Source organism: Acomys russatus, chromosome 20 (genome assembly GCF_903995435.1).
Source record: "Acomys russatus chromosome 20, mAcoRus1.1, whole genome shotgun sequence".
Classification (NCBI taxonomy): domain Eukaryota; kingdom Metazoa; phylum Chordata; class Mammalia; order Rodentia; family Muridae; genus Acomys; species Acomys russatus.
In genome coordinates, this window is record NC_067156.1 from 20621096 (window position 1) to 20639164 (window position 18069).

General features: G+C 39.4%; 1 protein-coding gene across 6 annotated transcripts in view; it reads left to right on the forward strand.

Moving 5' to 3' along the window:
* Wdr33 (WD repeat domain 33) overlaps nucleotides 1–18069 on the forward strand; it is a 102446-nt gene that overhangs the window by 16443 nt on the left and 67934 nt on the right. For 5 of the 6 annotated variants that reach the window (XM_051163483.1, XM_051163482.1, XM_051163484.1 and 2 more), the window contains 6 exons: nucleotides 2813–3039; nucleotides 4292–4360; nucleotides 4781–4885; nucleotides 10550–10645; nucleotides 10819–10970; nucleotides 12633–12730. In XM_051163483.1, coding sequence (XP_051019440.1) covers nucleotides 2836–3039; nucleotides 4292–4360; nucleotides 4781–4885; nucleotides 10550–10645; nucleotides 10819–10970; nucleotides 12633–12730 — 724 coding nt within the window. In that variant the 5' untranslated portion in view covers nucleotides 2813–2835. Of the gene's footprint in view, nucleotides 1–2812; nucleotides 3040–4291; nucleotides 4361–4780; nucleotides 4886–10549; nucleotides 10646–10818; nucleotides 10971–12632; nucleotides 12731–17058; nucleotides 17586–18069 lie in introns of those variants that run through there. The other variant, XM_051163487.1, reaches the window with a different exon arrangement.

Consider the following 18069-nt stretch of genomic DNA (forward strand, 5'->3'; position numbering starts at 1 on the left):
TTGAGGCCAGCCTTGAGACAGCCAGAGCCACAAAGAGAAACTGGGAAAACAACAACAGCAAAATGGCTGGAGAGATGGCTCAGAGATTAAGGGCACTGACTGCTCCTCCAGAGGTCCTGAGTTCAATCCCAGCAACCACATGGTAGCTCACAACCATCTATAATGTGATCTGATGCCCTCTTCTGGCCTGCAAGTGTACATGCAGGCAGAACACTATATACACAATAATAAATAAATAAATAGAGATAAAAACATTTAAAAAACAAAAACAACAAAACAATTCATAGCTGGGTGTGGTGGCATATGCCTTTAATCCCAGCACTCAGGGATCGCTGTGTGTTCCAGGCCAGCCTGGTCTACACAGTTAGTTCAGGACAGCCAGGGAGACACAGAGAAACCCTGTCTCGAAAAACAAAGAAAAACAAACAAACAAAAAACAAAACAAAACAACCCCCGCCCCTCAAAAGAAAGAAAAAAAAACCCAAACCAATAAATAAGCAAGGATTTTCCTGTAGCCCTGGTTCTGGAACTCTGTAGAACATGCTGGCCTTGAGCCTGGAGATAAACCTGCCTCTGCCCACCAGGACTGGGATTAAAGGCATGCACCACCACCACCGCCAGGCCCAATGACACCTTCATGTGGACTGGGCACATAATTCATCATTTGGGAGGTAGAGAGCGGAAGGTCCTGAGTTTGGAACTAGACTCGGTTACATAATGAGAGTGTGCCGAAAAAAAAAAAATTAGGTCTTTAGAAAAACTGGCCTAGATATGTGGATTGAAGCTTTTAGTTTAAGGCTCCCTGGTGAGAAGTAGTTGTGTTCATGGGATGTTGGGGAGGCAGATCCTTCACCAGCCTCAAGTGCTCTTGTGCACAGTAATTCACACATGGCTACTTACTGCTGTTCTGGGGCTGCAGCTCGAGAGCTGCTTCCTGGTAGTAGAAGTAACACATTGCTTACTTAGTGGCCCTGTTTGTTTGGTGGTGTGTGTCACACTAGCCCAGTGCAAATGATACATGAATGAAGTAGTACCAAGACATTTTCTTTTTGGTTTTTCGAGACAGGGTTTCTCTGTTTGTCCTGGCTGTCTCGGACTCACATTGTAGACCAGGCTGGCCTTGAACGCAGAGCTCTCCGCCTGCCTCTGCCTCCTGAGTGCTGGGATTAAAGGTGTGTGCCACCACACTGTGCACCAAGACCCATTTTTATCTGAAGAAAATCACAAAAATTTCCTAGGCCCTTTAAAAAGGTATCTGGAGAGTAATAACTAAATGTAAGAACAGAAAAATAATGAAAAATTATCTTTCTTTTGAAATAGGATACTTGTGAAACCTGCTTTCAATTCCCTAATGCTAGAGTTACAGCTGCATTACTCAGCTACTGATAGGAAATTTGAAAGTCAGGCTTTACAACTTCTTAGAGGATAAAATAGAGTTTTATGATAAAATAATATAAAATAGAATTGTATAAAATAAAGTTTCATAGTAATCTTAATAGATTGACTGTAAAATATCTAAATGAAAATTTCATTTGAAGATATTAATAGTGGTGCTGGAGAGATGGTTCAGTAGTTAAAGAGCATATATATTGCTCTTGGAGAGGACTTCAATAGGAACAAAGTTTGGTTTCCAGCACCCAAGTCAGGTGCCTCATAGTCATTTGTAACTTCAATTCCAAGGGTTCTGGCACCCACACATTTGTGTGCACACACATAAATAAAATAAAGATCTTAATTCAGATCCTGTTTTTCTCCATAACCTCCTCCTCTGCCTTTATTACTTTGACACAAGGGCTCATGTAGCCCACAACATGGCATGTAAATTTTGAAAAATGCTAATATTTCTCAGTTCATGCTTGCCTTTTCTTCTCCAGAAGAAACACAAAATAAACACAGCCCAATAATACCATAAGCCATTATACATTTTACTGTCTTTCATCAGGCCAAATTTTTACAGTAAATGTTTATTAGTACTTATTCTGTAATAAGCCCTGTCAAATGTTTTGATCTTTTAGTGCCTATATTTATTTAGTGGTGCTAGGGTTTGGACCCAGGACTTTGAGCCTCCTAGGTAAGCGCTGTGCTACTGAGCTACATCTTCAGGCCCCATATTTCATTTTATAGTGTTTGAATCTTGCAAACACTGCAATGAAGAAAACTGTAACGTGTTCACTGGTCTGGCAAGGTGGCTAGAAGATACAGGCCTGCTGCTTAGCCTCACATCTGAGTTTGATCCCTGGGTCTACATGATAAAAGGGAGAATCATTTCTCCAACTTGTCATCTGACCTCCATAGACTTGGCACATGTCTCTTCTCCCTGTAAATAAATAATAAAAACTTTTCAGCTGGGTGGTGGGCGGCACATGTCTTTATCCTCAGCATTTAGGAGGTGAGGCATGTGTGTCTACTACAGGGCTAGTTTTAGAACATCAAGGGCTGCACAAACCCCGTCTCAAAAAAAAAAAAACCAATAAATAAACAAACAAATAAATAAAAATTTTAGAAAGCATTCACTTAAAATGGTTTTAGATTGTGGCTGAAGAGATGGCTCATCAGTTAAGAGCGCTTGGTTGCTCTTCCAGATGCCCCATGTTTTAATGTTTACCATGTACATGGTGGCTCACATCCATCTGTAACTCTAGTTCCGGGGAATCTGATGCCCTCCTCTGGCCGCTTCAGACACATATTGCAGGCAAAACATCCACACACATTTTTTAAAAGTCTAAAAATGTTTTTAGGTTAGAAATAATATGTTCTTAGGTATGGTTGTCGAGTGATATGTGTACTGAAAATACTTTGTCTTCTATTCTAGTGACCTAGAAGGAAAACATCACCATGGCTACAGAAATCGGCTCTCCTCCACGGTTTTTCCATATGCCAAGGTTTCAACACCAGGCACCACGACAACTGTTTTATAAGCGACCCGATTTTGCACAGCAGCAAGCAATGCAGCAGCTTACCTTTGATGGAAAACGGATGAGAAAAGCTGTAAACCGAAAAACCATAGACTACAACCCCTCTGTAATTAAGTATTTAGAGGTAAGTACAGTGACTGTTTTCTAATGCCCAAAGTAGGTGGGCTTTATTTTTGTTTGTTTTTTTTCAAGACAGGGTTTCTCTGTGTAGCCTTGGCTGCTCTAGACTCACTTCGTAGACCAGGCTGGCCTTGAACTCACAGCAATACACCTTCCTCTACTGTCTTAAGTGCTGGAATTGATTAAAGGCCTGTGCCGCCACACCTGGCTTCCTCTTTTTCTTTATTAAGACAGGCTGGGTTTGAAGTCCTGAACCTTCTCCATTCCCCAAGTACTGAGATAAAGGCATGTGATGTCACAGTGGTTGATTTAGAAAAGTTTCTTGGCAGTTTCATTTGGGAAATTAGAGTATAAAGCTGGAATTGGGAAAGAATAAAAAAGCCAAAAGCAAGATACAAGAAACTGTTTTGTGCTAGTATGGTTGCCAGTCTATTCTCAGCTTCCCTTTAATAATTTTATTTTATATGTATGATTAGATTGTTTTACTTGCATGTATGTGTGTCTCCCATGTGTATACCTGGTGCCCATAGAGGGAGGAAGAGGGTATTAACACCCCCTGGAACTTGAGTTGACAAGCTGTGGGCCATTTGGATACTGGCACTGAGGTCTTCTGGAGGAGTAGACTCTGCTCAACCACTGAGCCATCTCTCCAGCGCCCCTATCCCCAATTCCATTTATTAGGGTATATGAGTGAGGGTGTGCTGGGGATCAAAAGTGAAAGAGTAGGATAATGGCTGCTTGAGTGAAATACTAAGCAGGGGCAGCAGGAAATCAGGGAAGTGCCTTGTGTGTGGATCTCTCTGCGTTCTAAGCCATCCTGGTGTATATAGGGAGTTGGAGTTGCAGCCTGGCCAGGGCTATACAGTAAGCTCTATTTTGGGGGTTGGGTGGGGGGATGGGGGGAGGAAAGAATCATAACACATATAAATCCTGGTTTATCCTTTTTAAATACATATTACATTTGGGGGCTAAACAGGCAGCCCAGTGGTTAAGAGCGTAGGCTGCTCGTCTAGAGGACCTGCGTCTGGTTCTCAGTGTGCACATGGTGGCCCATAGCCATCCAATGTCAGCATTGTCTGGTACTCTTTTGACCCCTGTGGAATCCACGTGTCATGTGTTCCTTGGCACCTACGTGCATACACATGCAGGCAAATATTCATACACATAAGTGAAAAAACATTAGATTTCATTAATAATTGAATTTTACATGACTGTCACAAGACCTTATACTCATTAGTTAATTTGTTTTTTAACAGAACAGGATATGGCAAAGAGATCAGAGAGATATGCGGGCAATTCAGCCGGATGCAGGTTATTATAATGATGTGAGTATAAGTTCTGTCACACTAGCTTACTAAAAACCTCCTTGTTTGGCCGTGTAAACCTCTAAGCATGTGAATTCAGGTTCGAAGTTGTCTTTTTCTTTTTGTATTTTTATAATTAACTTATTTTCAAAAGGGTAATGTAGTGTGCTTATATTTACCATGATTTAATTTTGTCTCAAATATACCTTTAATGCTGAGTAAACTTTGGGGGCAGAAAGCGATGTCCAAAGATTGAACAGCCTCCAAGTCTTTTAATAGAAAATTTAATTTTGTTGAGTTTTTGCAAACCTGCTTTGCTCTACTGACTTTGAGAAGCAATTTAGGAAATCTGATATTTAAACAGACACTGAAATTAAGTTCCAGGTAATACTAATAGGTATTTAACTTTCTTTTTTCTTTTCTTTTTTTTTTTTTAAATAGTTGGTCCCACCTATAGGAATGTTGAATAATCCTATGAATGCAGTAACAACAAAATTTGTTAGGACATCAACAAACAAAGTAAAATGTCCAGTATTTGTTGTGAGGGTAAGTATTCTGATAATATATTTATTTGAAAAATCAGTCCTTAATTTTACAAATGTATTGGACAAGGCTGGATAAGGTGGTATAGGCCTTTAATCCCAAAGCAAGAGGCTCTCTGAGTTCAAGGTTAGCTTGGTCTACACATTTCCAGGATAACTTGGACTATATAGAGAGACCCTGACTGAAAAACAAACAAACAAAAAAAGCATTTGACAAAACAAAAATTAAACATGTACCTAAGATAATAGTTGGTTTGCTAATTACAGTTTTACTTAAAAAAACAAAACAAAACAAAAACTATTTTTATTTTTATGTGCGGCATTTTGCCTGCATGTATATCTGTAGGGTATCAGATCTTGGATTTACAGACAGTTGTGAACTGCCATGTGGGTGCTGGGAATTGAACCCAGGTCTTCTAGAAGAGCAGTCAGTGCTCTTAACCACCAAGCCAGGTCTCCAGCCCCAACAGTTTTACTTTCAAATCCATTCTTTTATCCATTTTGTTCACTAATGGTAGGATAATGTGCTCTGAATTGTTTTTTTTTTATCATGTTACAATTTCCATTTTATTTTGAATATGTAGGTTCATACTGCAGCAGGCCTCAGTATTAGCCTTGAATGGATAGATGCCTTTGTTGCTGTTGGAAAAGCAGCAGCCCAAGGTGAATGAAAAGCTGTCAGGTGTTGAGAGGAAATGGTGTTTTAGGAGAGTATAGTGCATCATACTCAACAGCTCTGTGAAGACGCCTAGTAGTTTCTCTGGAATTTATAATCAGGAATTTATTCACATTGTTTCTTAATATTTTAAAGAGATTTTGCAGTAAAAAAATTTCTACCATATTGACCATTCACCTTGTCTTCCCATAGATGATAGTGTAATCATTGTCTTTTTTATTTCATTTACTTTCTCATTCTGATTTTTAAATTTTTTATTTAAAACATTTTTTTTAAGTCTCCCAAATGCTAGTATTAAAGGTGTATGCCACCACTGCCTGGCTTTCTTATCTGTCTGTCTGTCTGTCTATTTATTTATCTGTTTTGTTTTTCAAAACAGGGTTTCTCTGTGTAGCACTGGCTGTCCTAGAACTCACTCTGTAGACAAGACTGGCCTTGAACTCAAAGAGCTACTTGCCTCTGGCTCAAGCACTAACACGAAAAGCATGCCACACAATCCTATTTAAAAAAATATTTATTTGTTTATTTTAATTAATTAATTATGGTTTTTTGAGACAGGGTTTCTCTGTGTGTCCTTGACTGTCCTGGACTCACTTTGTAGACCAGGCTGGCCTCGAACTCACAATGATCAACCTGCCTCTGACTCCCGAGTGCTGGGATTAAAGGTGTGCACCACCACGCCTAGCCTAAAAGATTTATTTTTATTTTATTTTATTTTTTTTAATTAATTTATTCTTGTTACATCTCAATGTTAAGATTTATTTTTAATAAGCTGGTGGTGCATGCCTTTAATCACATCATTTGGGAGGCAGAAGGTAGCATATCTCTGAGTTTGAGGCCAGCGTAGTCTAGATAATTAATTATAAGCCAACAAGGGAAGGGCCCTCTTTCCAGAAAAGAGAGAAGCTTTATTTTACTCTTGTGTATGTAAATGCGTCATGTGCGTGCATTGTTTGTGAGGGGCATTGGGTCTCCTAATCTGCAGTTGCTGGCATTTTGTCAGCTGCCATGTTAGTGCCAAGATTCAGATCTAGGTCTCCACAGGAACAACAAGTGCTCTTAGCTGTGAAGCTGTCTCCAACTATGTGATTTCATTGTAAACTATGTGTGTACATGCACGCGCATGTTAGTGCAGGTGCTTTCAGAGGCCAGAAAAGGGCATCCAGTCCTCTGAAACTGTGAGCTGCCTTATATGGATGCTGGCAACGGAGCTCAGGCCTTTTAAAAGATCCATTGAGCCATCTCTCCAGCTCTCTTGTTTCTTATTTTATTTTTAAACTTAGTATTATCTTAGAATTTTTATTGCTGTGTAGAGACACATGATCACAGGAACTCTAGTAAAACAAAAAATTTAAATGGACCTGGCTTACAGTTTCAGAGATTTAGTCCCATAAATGTCATGGCAGAAGGCATGAAAGCATATAAGCCAACATGCTGTTGAAGACTGAGCTAAGAATTCTACATCCTGCTCTGTGGGCAGCAAGAAGACTGATTGACACTGGGTAGAGTTTGAACATATATTAGACTTCCATAGTGACATATTTCCTCCAAATAGGCCAGCCACACCTAATAGTGCCACTCCCTATGGACCAAGCATCCAAATCCATGAGTCTGTGGGGCCAAACCTCCTCAAACCACCAAAATTATTGCTGTGTGTGTGGAGGGGAGTCTCTCCCCTTGATGTATATACATGTGGAGGTCAGGATCACCTGTGGAGTTGCTTCTCTTTTACCTCTATGTGGGTTCTAGGAGTTGAGCTCAGGATGTCTGGAGCTGGAGGTAACAGGTGGTTGCGAGCATTCGGAACCTAACTCTGGTCCTCTGGATGAGCAGCAAGCACTTTGAACTGCTTTTATCTTTTAAATATCCATTAATATCCTTTATAGTACAGAAAACCTTTTGAAATGGAATCCAAGGAGCTTGTATGTTTATTTTTCCCTTTATTTATTAGGGCTAGAACCTAGGGCCTTGCATTTGCTCTGAGTTACATCTGTGGCTCCCCACCCCTTAAGAAAAAACAAAACAATAAACTTCAGGCTGGTTTTGAACTCATTTTGTATTTGTTTTTCTAGACAGGGTTTCTCTGTGTAGCCCTAGCTGTCCTGGACTAGCTTCGTAGACCAGGCTGGCCTCGAACTCACAGCAATCTACTTGCCTCTGCTTCCCATTTGCTGGGATTAAAGATGTGTGCCACCATGCCTGGCAGAACTGTGTGTATATTAGAGACACAGTCTCTTGAAAGTTATTAAGAAATGAAGCCTGTGGGGTCTGTATTTACAGCGTGGTTGACTGCAGAATTGATGGGGTTGGGGTGATAGTGGACAACAAAATCTGGGAAGATAGGAAGAGCTTTATTCAGATAAATCATAACATGTATATATGTCATTTTCCAAATAAGCTTTGTTTGATATATTTTATTCTGTTTCTTTATTCCCATATGATTTTCAGCTATCAGTTTTTACTTAGGGTAATAGAATTGTGATGTTTTGTGTATTTATATGTTTTATGGAAAATGAGACTGAACAAAATGGAAAAATGAATTATATACACACAGACATGTGTTTTAATGAATTTATCTTTTGTGTGTGTGTGTGTGTGTGCGCGCGCGCCTTAAGTCTCACTATGTAGCCCAGGCTGGCATGGAATTCACTGTGTAGACCAAACTGGTCTTAAATTCATAGAGACCTTCCTGCTTCTGCCTTCTAGTACTGGGATTATTAGTGTGTGTCACCATACTTGGCAAAAACAAATTACACATTATATTTTAACTAGGAAGTATATCACAGATTCGCTTCACCATACATATTGTAACATTAAAATAGTCTTGTATTTGTTGTTCCAGTGTGTTTAGTTTTTCTTTTCTTTGCTTTTCCTTGTATTTTGTGTATTCAGGTAGGCTATTAGTAATGAACCTGGGCAGGCCTGATGCTCATTATATAGCCCAGGCTGGCCTTGAACTGTCAGCATCTCCCTATAACAACCTTCTTTCCTGGCAGCCCTGATTCTTGTTTACTATTTAAATAATACGGCCTGAAACTTGGCATTGCATTTAGAAGAGTATAAAATAACTCTGTGTGTGTAGTCTTGAGATTGAACCTAGGGACTTATGTATGCTAGGCAAGTGTTCTACTGCTCAGCTATAACAACTGCATAATGTGGGATTTTGCTTTGGTCCTCCTCCCTCCCCCAAAGGATTGCACTGCGTAATTCTGGCTGGCCTGGAAAAACACACACATGCACATGCACACACACACACACACACCAGGAAAAACACACACACACATACACACATGCACATGTGCACATAAACACCCCTAGAACTTTTGAACCCACTTCCAGTCTGTTAACCACTACAATTACAGGCAAGTGCGACTAAGCACAGTTTATTTTTTATGTGAGATCAAATGCAGGGTTTTTGTGTTTTCTAGGCAAACTAGCCCCTCTTGTAATTTTTTTTTTTTCTTTTGAATGTTTTCGAGGCATGGTTTCTCTGTGTAGCCTTGGCTGTCCTGGACTCACTTTGTAGACCAAGCTGGCCTTGAACTCACAACTCTGTCTTCCCCAAGAGCTGGAATTACAGGTGTGTGCCACCACACCCTGCTGACTTTGTTTTTTGAGGCGAAGTCTTACAGTGTAGCTGAGGCCTGCCTCAACTGGTGATCTCTTATTTATCAGGCTGGCAAGTGCTTTTTATATACCACCACACTGATTATTTTCTTTATATATTTTTCCAATAACATGAAAGATGTCCTTATTTTTCATTCAGTCATTTTAACTTTAATAGTGATTATTCACCTTGTTTATATTAGTCTACTGTGTAGCCTATAAAAAAGTGAAATCTAGGCCGTGCGTGGTGGCGCACGCCTTTAATCCCAGCACTCGGGAGGCAGAGGCAGGCGGATCGCTGTGAGTTCGAGGCCAGCCTGGTCTACAAAGTGAGTCCAGGATGGCCAAGGCTACACAGAGAAACCCTGTCTTGAAAACCAAAAAAAAAAAAAAAAAAAAAAAAAAAAAACCCAAAACCAAAAACAAAAGTGAAATCTTTACATATAACTTGGTTTTTAAGTACATAGATGTATTCACATTACATTTCATTCTAAATTTAGCTAATGAGTCAGGGTGCTAGTGCTTTCCTTGTAATGTATGATGCAACGTCTTTTCTGACAGTCTACTTACAAAGATACATTAACTATGAAACTCGGTATTGCCTACTTTATGTTGATTATTTAATATTTTATGAAAATAGACTTGGGGACTGGAGAGATACTCAGCAACCAAGAACACCTGCTGCTCTTGCAGAGGAATTGAGTTCAGTTCCCCTCACCCATATTGTGTAGCTCACAACTGCCTGGGACTCCAGCTCAAGAGGATATGACACCTTCTGGCCTCTACGGGCACCTGCTAGCTACAGTGTTTTACACACACACACACACACACACACACACACACACACACACACACACACTCAGCTACAGTGTTTTACACACACACACACTCCCCCACCCTCCCAAATAAAAACAAGAACAAGCAAATAAAAAGCCTTTGAAAATATTTTTTAAGGGCCTGGAGAGATGGCTCAGAGGTTAAGAACACTGGTTGTTCTTCCAAAGGTCCTGAGTTCAGTTCCCAGCAACCACATGGTGGCTACAACCATCTATAATGAGATCTGGTGCCCTCTTCTGGCCTGCAGGTGTACGAGTAGGCAGAGCACTATACTTAAATAAATAAATAAATAAATAAAAGAGCGGGTTGTGGTGGCCTTTAAACCCAGCATTCAGGAGGCAGAGGCAGATGGATCAATGTGAGTTCGAGGCCAGCCTGGTCTACACAGCAAGTCCAGGACAGCCAAGACTACACAGAGAGAGCGAGAGAGTGAATGAGTAAGTGAGAGAGAGAGAGAGAGAGAGGGAGGGAGGGAGAGAGTATTTCTTAAATTAGTCAAATTGGAAGACTTGTGCTTATGTGTAACCTGTCGTCTTTTTCCTGCTCCAGTGGACCCCAGAAGGAAGACGGCTGGTCACTGGAGCTTCTAGTGGAGAGTTCACGTTGTGGAATGGTCTGACTTTCAACTTTGAAACCATATTGCAGGTAACAGCAGCTACCAGATGGTAGCTCATCTAAGAACTTGAGTAGACAACTTCATTGGCCTTGTAAAACTAATTAATTGGAAAGCTTACTTCTCTGAGTTACTATAGGTTCCTACCAACCTCAGTCATATATTCTCTTACAGAAAAACTTAAAAAGATTTTCTGTTTTCACAGGCTCATGATAGCCCTGTGAGGGCCATGACTTGGTCGCATAATGACATGTGGATGTTGACAGCAGATCACGGAGGATATGTGAAATATTGGCAATCCAACATGAACAACGTCAAGATGTTCCAGGCACATAAGGAGGCGATTAGAGAGGCCAGGTCTATACACAATATACCATTTTCTGTAGTCCCTATTGTCATGGTTAAATTACTCTCTAAGTGTATTCTGGGTGCAGAGATGCATGGGCTCTCTCAGATTCTGGGAAACTTTTTGCACCTTATAAACACAATATTTCTCTTTGTTTTCACACATTCACCATTTTGCTGGCACCTTTCTGAATTAGTTTTGTCCTGGTATCAGCCTTTGCAATATGTTAGAGATGTATTGTCTGCCACATTTTGCACTGGTTTTCTCTTTTCATTTATGGTTAATAATATGTATACGTTACTCCTTTTTATTATCTACTGTGTAAGACAAGAATATTCCAAATAAAGAATTCAGTCTTTAATTATACAGCTGAATAAAATCTAAAGCCTACAGAAGTCACCTTCAGAATCCACACAAAATTCAAGGGAAAAAAGGCTTAAGTGAAGACCTGGTTGGCTTGGTTCTGCCACGACTTCAAAAAGAAAGTATAGGACTAAAAACCTCACAGATAACTCTCTGGACGTGGCAAACATTAACGGATTAATGAATGGGTTCTTCATGCTTTGCAGCTGTAAGCACATCTTTGTCAAAGAAGACTCTAGGACTTTTCTTCTGATTCACTGTTGATAACATGACATATGCAAATGTACGAGTGGAGTTAAAACACTTTCAGTGAGTTGTATGTTTTTACGTAACAGTGAGAAATGTGTAGTAAACCTGGGAGAGTTTCACAAACAAGCCTGAAGAATTGCTGCAGCCTCAGAATAAAGCTAAGCAGCATTCTTTTAAGGTTGTGCCATCTACGCCTGGGAAGAGATTGACTTTAGAAAATACCATTGGCAGTCACTTGTTGCTACTTTCAGAATTCACAGAACTTGTTGCATACACATGTTTCTGCTTTAAAGACTTGCCCTCAGTGTTGTGCTCATAATTTTTTTTTTTTTTTACCGTTAGTCATTCAAAAGTTCAAGGGAGTTCATAAGTTCACTGGGAATCTTGATGGTTTCTCACAGACAGGAAGAAAACTGGCTCCCTCATGTGAAACAGTCATTGACTTTAAACAGAAGTCTGAATGCATATTTTAAAAGTTTTCATTTAAAGGTACAGTGTTAATGGGGTTGCTTTACACCCAGAAGAAGATGAGGTTTTCAAGAGCCTTTAAATTAAATAAATGAGAGACATTATATATAAGGATGTTGAAAAGTTAGTTTTACTAGCCTGCTTAAGTGTTTTAGCCTTTCATTTTTGAAGTTTAAGTGTCCAAGGCAGAAACTGATGCTCATGTTTCGAGCAGCATTCCTATGGTGTCTTAAATGACTATATGCAGGAATATTGTTAAGAGTAGAATACATTAATTTCACTGTTCAGGCAGCTCCCTATGTTTTGTTGATATAGGAAATGTACTAAAAGGAGCACAGGTAATGTTAGGACTAGTAACGCACTAAGAAGGTCTCTGAATAGTGAGAGAAGACTGGGAAAAACCCTATTCTTTTGAAGTCTTCTGATGAGGTGCGTATGCTAGCTGACTGCATTCTCTTTAAGGGCGTCTTCACTGGATACTTCCTTCTCCTATTTATAACGCAGCACAGTGTCTTTATTTTCCCTGTCTGAGAAGCATGGATGATCTGTTAAATGCTGACTTCTTTCCCCTGCTGTGTGTCTTCATGTAACAGTTTCTCACCCACGGATAATAAATTTGCTACATGCTCTGATGACGGCACTGTTAGAATCTGGGATTTTCTTCGTTGCCATGAGGAAAGAATTCTCCGAGGTATGTGTACTAACAGTACTGATTGAAATATTTAAATAGGGAAGGCATTTGTGGTTAAATCATCACACTACACAATATTGGCTTCTATCTCCATTAAAGTATTTACATTTACCATCCCTGTCAACAAAACACAGCTGTTCTCTAGCTTGCATTCTTTGAATTCTTTCAGCTACAAATTAAATACAAGCTTTCCTTCTTCCCCATCACGTGTTTATCTTGTGTGATATCCTTTAGGGAAGTACTCTTTCCTGACATTGACATTTCAGAATAATAGACAACTCACATATTCATGGCAGCCCTTGTATAGGTAACAAATTAGCTGACAAAATAGAGGTATTTGTGGCTGTACTTCTTGGTAGTTATTTATTTACCCCCTTTTGAGAGAGGTTCTTATTGTGAGGCTTAAGCTGGCCTGGAACTTGCTGTATAGCCTGTGCTAGCCTGAAGCGTGAGTCCTTATCTTGGACTTCCTGTTCTGGGAGTGCAGTTGTGCTTCATTGCAGCTGGCGTACATGGAATTTGTACAGTGGGGCTGTCTGCATCCTTTATATGAATTCTGAGTGTGTAGGAATTAGTTGTGTTCTGTATATCAGCGCAAACATTACAGTCTCTGGGTTCCATGATAGTCTTATGCACCGAGAGTTCCAGGCAAGCCAGCACTATGGAGTGAAACCCTGTCTCAGAGTAAAGCAAACAAACAAAACTAAACTTTAAACAATTTAAGAACACATTTCAAGCCAATATCAATGGATATACTTTCACACTGGCTTGGATCCATGTACAGAGGTGCATCACTGTTGCTACTGTAGAGATCTTGTGGTACTTGTCAGATTGAGGGGTGCTCATGGTGTGCCATGCAACTTCAGAGTGAGGCAGTCTTTGAACGCTTAGTCTGAGTTATTTTATGGACCTATGACCCAGAAGATTTAAGTGACACATTCAAAATAAAATAGGCCCAATGCCACAGCTCTAATCTTAACCACTTGACTTTTAGCTTGGATCTTTCCTCATTATTCTTAGAAATCTTTGCCATTAAACAGACATAGGTTAATGTTTTGTAGGCTTTGAAAAATCCTTAGGATGAAAGAAAAAAAAATTTTTTTTTCTAGACAGGGTTTCTCTGTGTAAGCTTTGGCTGCTGTGAACCCAATTTGTTGAGTAGGCTGGCCTTGAACTCACACTGATCTGCCTGCCTCTGCCTCCCTGAATACTTAAAGGTGTATGCTACCACACCTGGCTAAGGAAAAAAAAATTATTGAAAACAATTCTGAGGAATTAAAATGATTAATTTCAAAGTACTTTGAAATATTGATAACAGAAGTCTCATATAACACCTTTCAACAGTTTATATTAAAAGAAAATCTTTCATATGTTAATATTTCTTTCATCTTACCAGTGAAGAGCTATTCTTTTTTTTTTTTTTTAGCTATTCATTTTTTGATAGTAAAAACATCTTTATGCCTAGTAGCTTTTGTGAAATTAAGTGTTACAACTTTCATTTTTGTTTTATTTTGATTCAGATTTGAGTTAGGTGAACCTTTTTATTACTAATTTGAGTCCAGGTGAATTTACATAAAATAGGTTCTGTTAAGTAGACAATACAAACTCAAGTATATTAATATCATCTATTAATTAAATGAGTGTTTTATTCTCTTCATCAGGACTGTCTATTTTGGGCTTTGTATAGGTGTTAAAATATGCACAAAAACATGCTGGATCCCCGTGTACTTACAGGATTTGTTCTTGTCATTTTTCTACTTGTAAAAACATTTTTTTTACTGTTATGGCCCTAACTACCTCAGTGAGTAAGTATATGAGGCAAATGTGAACATACTCAACTAAATTCATTAAACAACCCAAACAGTCTTGAGAGCAAGTCTCACATAATCTATGAGATTTTAGATTCTAGTTACCATTTTCTATAATTCGGCTTTCTAAATTCTGTGAAACTAAGAGCCTTTGTGATTATGGGACATTATCTCTAGGAGAATTCAAAATTGTTCAACAGAAATTAGAAGGAAGGATCTGAAGTTAGTTCATCAGAAAGAACGTTGGATCCCAAAGCCAAATTGGGACAAGACGATCAGAAGATCAGTTCCGCCTTCTGCAATGCCAGCTGCCCTATATTAAGAACAGTAGTCAGGTAGTGTGCCCATGCCCATCTGTAGGCGAGCAAGCTTACGCCTGTCTCTTATGGTTTGTGTCAGGCACTCACTTTGAGAGGTTAAGTATTTAGAAATTCAAGAAAACACTTGTTGGGGGAGGTGATGGTCATAGAGTCTAAGGCTTTATTGCATATTTAACCTTTCTCCATCATCCATAAAAACCAGACTTTTACTCCAGATTCTTAGTGATAAAGTATTTGTTACCTCATGTTTCCCCTTTCCAATAATAGGTCTAATTTTTAGAACATTCTTCTCTTATGTTGGTAATCTGCTTCTCTATAACTTGTTCTTCCATTTGGAATATCGAAGAAACAAATAAGAAAAGCAAAATCATGTAGTGTATGCCTAGAATCTCAGCCCTTGAGAGGTGGAGGACAGCCTGGGCTACATAAGACACCCTCAAAACATAAACAAAACAACCCTCTGTAATCTAGTCTGTTTGACATCCAGTTACTTACTTACTTACTTACTTATTTACTTATTTATTTATTTATTTATTGGCTTTTCGAGACAGGGTTTCTCTGTGTAGCCTTGACTGTCCTGGACTCACTTTGTAGACTAGACTGGCCTCGAACTCACAGGGATCCACCTGCCTCTGCCTCCCAAGTGCTGGGATTAAAGGCATGCGCCACCACACCTGGCCAGTTACGTATTTAAAAATCACAATCATGTCTCTTTTTTTCTCCAAGTTTTTCAGCTTTCAGTACACAGTCTTCTGCAGAAGTTATAATGCCATACTTTTCAGTACAGAATATACAGTTACCCTTTTTTTTTGTTGGTTTTGAAATTGTTCTTAAATCTTCATGTAAAAGAAGTTATACAAAAGAAACATAGCTTGGCATGGTGGTACACGCCTTTAATCCCAGCACTCAAGAGGCAGAGGCAGGCGGATCCCTGTGAGTTTGAGGCCAGCCTGGTCTACAAAGCGAGTCCAGGACAGCCAAGGCTACACAGACACTGTCTCAAAAGAGAGAGAGAGGAGGGGAAGGGGGGCAAGGAGAAGCATAGTTATCTTTAAGATGGACATAGAGCAATTGTTGGGAGGTTTGTTGTATAAAAGCTTTGGTTGGTTGATACATAAGTTTATGAAATTGAATATAGCACAAAATTGGCACATCTTGAAAATGTTCCTCATATGCTTAAAAGCAGAGAGCAGGGCTGAAGAGATGGCTCAGAGGTTAAGAGCACTTTCTGCTCTTCCAAAGGTCCTGCGTTCAATTCCCAGCAACCCCATTGTGGCTCACAACCATCTATAATGAAACCTAGTTCCCTGCAGATATACATGCAGGCAAAATACTGTATAAATAATAATAAACAAATCTTTAAAAAAAAAAAAAAAAGCAAAGCAGAGAGCAGAGTTAATAATACTGGTTAGAGCTAGGTGTTCGAGGCCAGCCTGGTCTATAAAGCGAGTCTGGGACAGCCACGGCTAACACAGAGAAACCCTGTCTAAAAACCAACCAAACAAACAAACAAAAAAACTTGTTAGAAAATGCTTGTTGACATAGAAGAGGGAAGAAGACCTGCAACCCTGTCTTTAAAGTATACAAACTTTCTTCTGCCAAGTTGAGAACATGCAGTCAGTAAGAGTGCTTCAATAAAGTGCAGTAAGTGTTGTACTGACGTATAGAAAGAATCCACTCCAGAAACTCACTGCACTTAAGTTTTTGTTGTGCCTTCTTGATTTTACCAGTAATAGCAGGCACACTGATGAGAAATATTATAAGCACTTCATTTAGCGTTTTCAGCAACCTTTTGGCATAAGAACTGCTTACTTCCCACTTCACAAGTGAATGACATGGTCACTACAGAGTTAAATAAATCTGCCAAAGATCATTCATCTAGTATTAGAAGTAGGGCTAGGCTAACTGCTGGCGCACGCCTTTAATCCCAGTACTCGGAGGCAGAGAGGCAGGGGTATCGCTGTGAGTTCGAGGTCAGCCTTGTCTACAAAGAGAGTTCCAGGACAGCCAGGGATGTTACACAGAGAAACCCTATCTCAAACAAAACAAAACAACAACAAAAACCCAAGAAGTAGGGCTCAGGCTGGACGGCAGGCTGTTTGGTTTGAGTTTACTGCTATGTTTATCTTACTTATTTTAGCCAAGGACACAAGCAAATACCCAACCACTGAGCAATATCCCTTACATTTTCTTTTTTTAGGTTTATTTATTTATTACATACAGTATTTTGCCTGCAAGTATTCCTGCACACCAGAAGAGGGCACCAGATCTCATTATAGATGGTTGTGAGCTACCATGTGGTTGCTCAGGACCTCTGGAAGAGCAGACAGTATTCGTTGAGCCATCTCTTCCAGTCTTATCCCTTACATTTTAAAAGAAATATCATCATAGATTGTCTGCCTGTGCTATGGTGCTAGAATTATGAAGTAAAGATTTGGTAGGGGAGTGTGAGCAGAGTTTATATAGGGAGCTGGGTAAGAACACTGGCTGCTCTTCTAGAGGACTTGGGTTCAATTCCCAGCACACATACGGCAGCTCACAACTGTCTGTAACTCTAGTTCCAAGGGACCTGACAAAACACCAATGCACATAAAATAAAAACAAGTTAAACAAAACAAAGAACTGTCCATATAGTTTCTTGTCTTTTTTTATGTACCACATACTGAATCACAAAAACATTAAATCATAACAAATTGTTGAGACTGAAAATGGGTTTTAAGATATTTGCTACGATATATATATATATATATATATATATATATATGTTTGTTCATGTTCAAGAGGTAGTACCTTGGATGGGGAATAAATGTGTTGATATGTGCTTGTTTAACATGCACAAAGTCCTGGGTTCGTTCCCCAGTATCACATAAAACTGAGGTAGTATAGACCTGTGATTTTAGCAGTTGGGAGGTGGAGTTAGTGGGATCGGAAATTCAAGGTCACCCTTTGCTATATAGTATTTGAGACCAACCTGGGCAAAATGCAACTTTGTATCTAAAAGCAAATCAAAACCAAATCTGTTTTATTATTTCATTTTGCTTTGCCTTAAGAAAGGGTCTTACTATGTATAGTCCTGGCTGGTCTTGAATTCACTTTGTAGTATTTACTGTTCTAGAACTCGATGGTGCTCCTCTACCTCACCTGCCCAGGTGCTGGCGCTCTCTCTCTCTCTCTCTCTCTCTCTCTCTCTCTCTCTCTCTCTCTCTCTCTC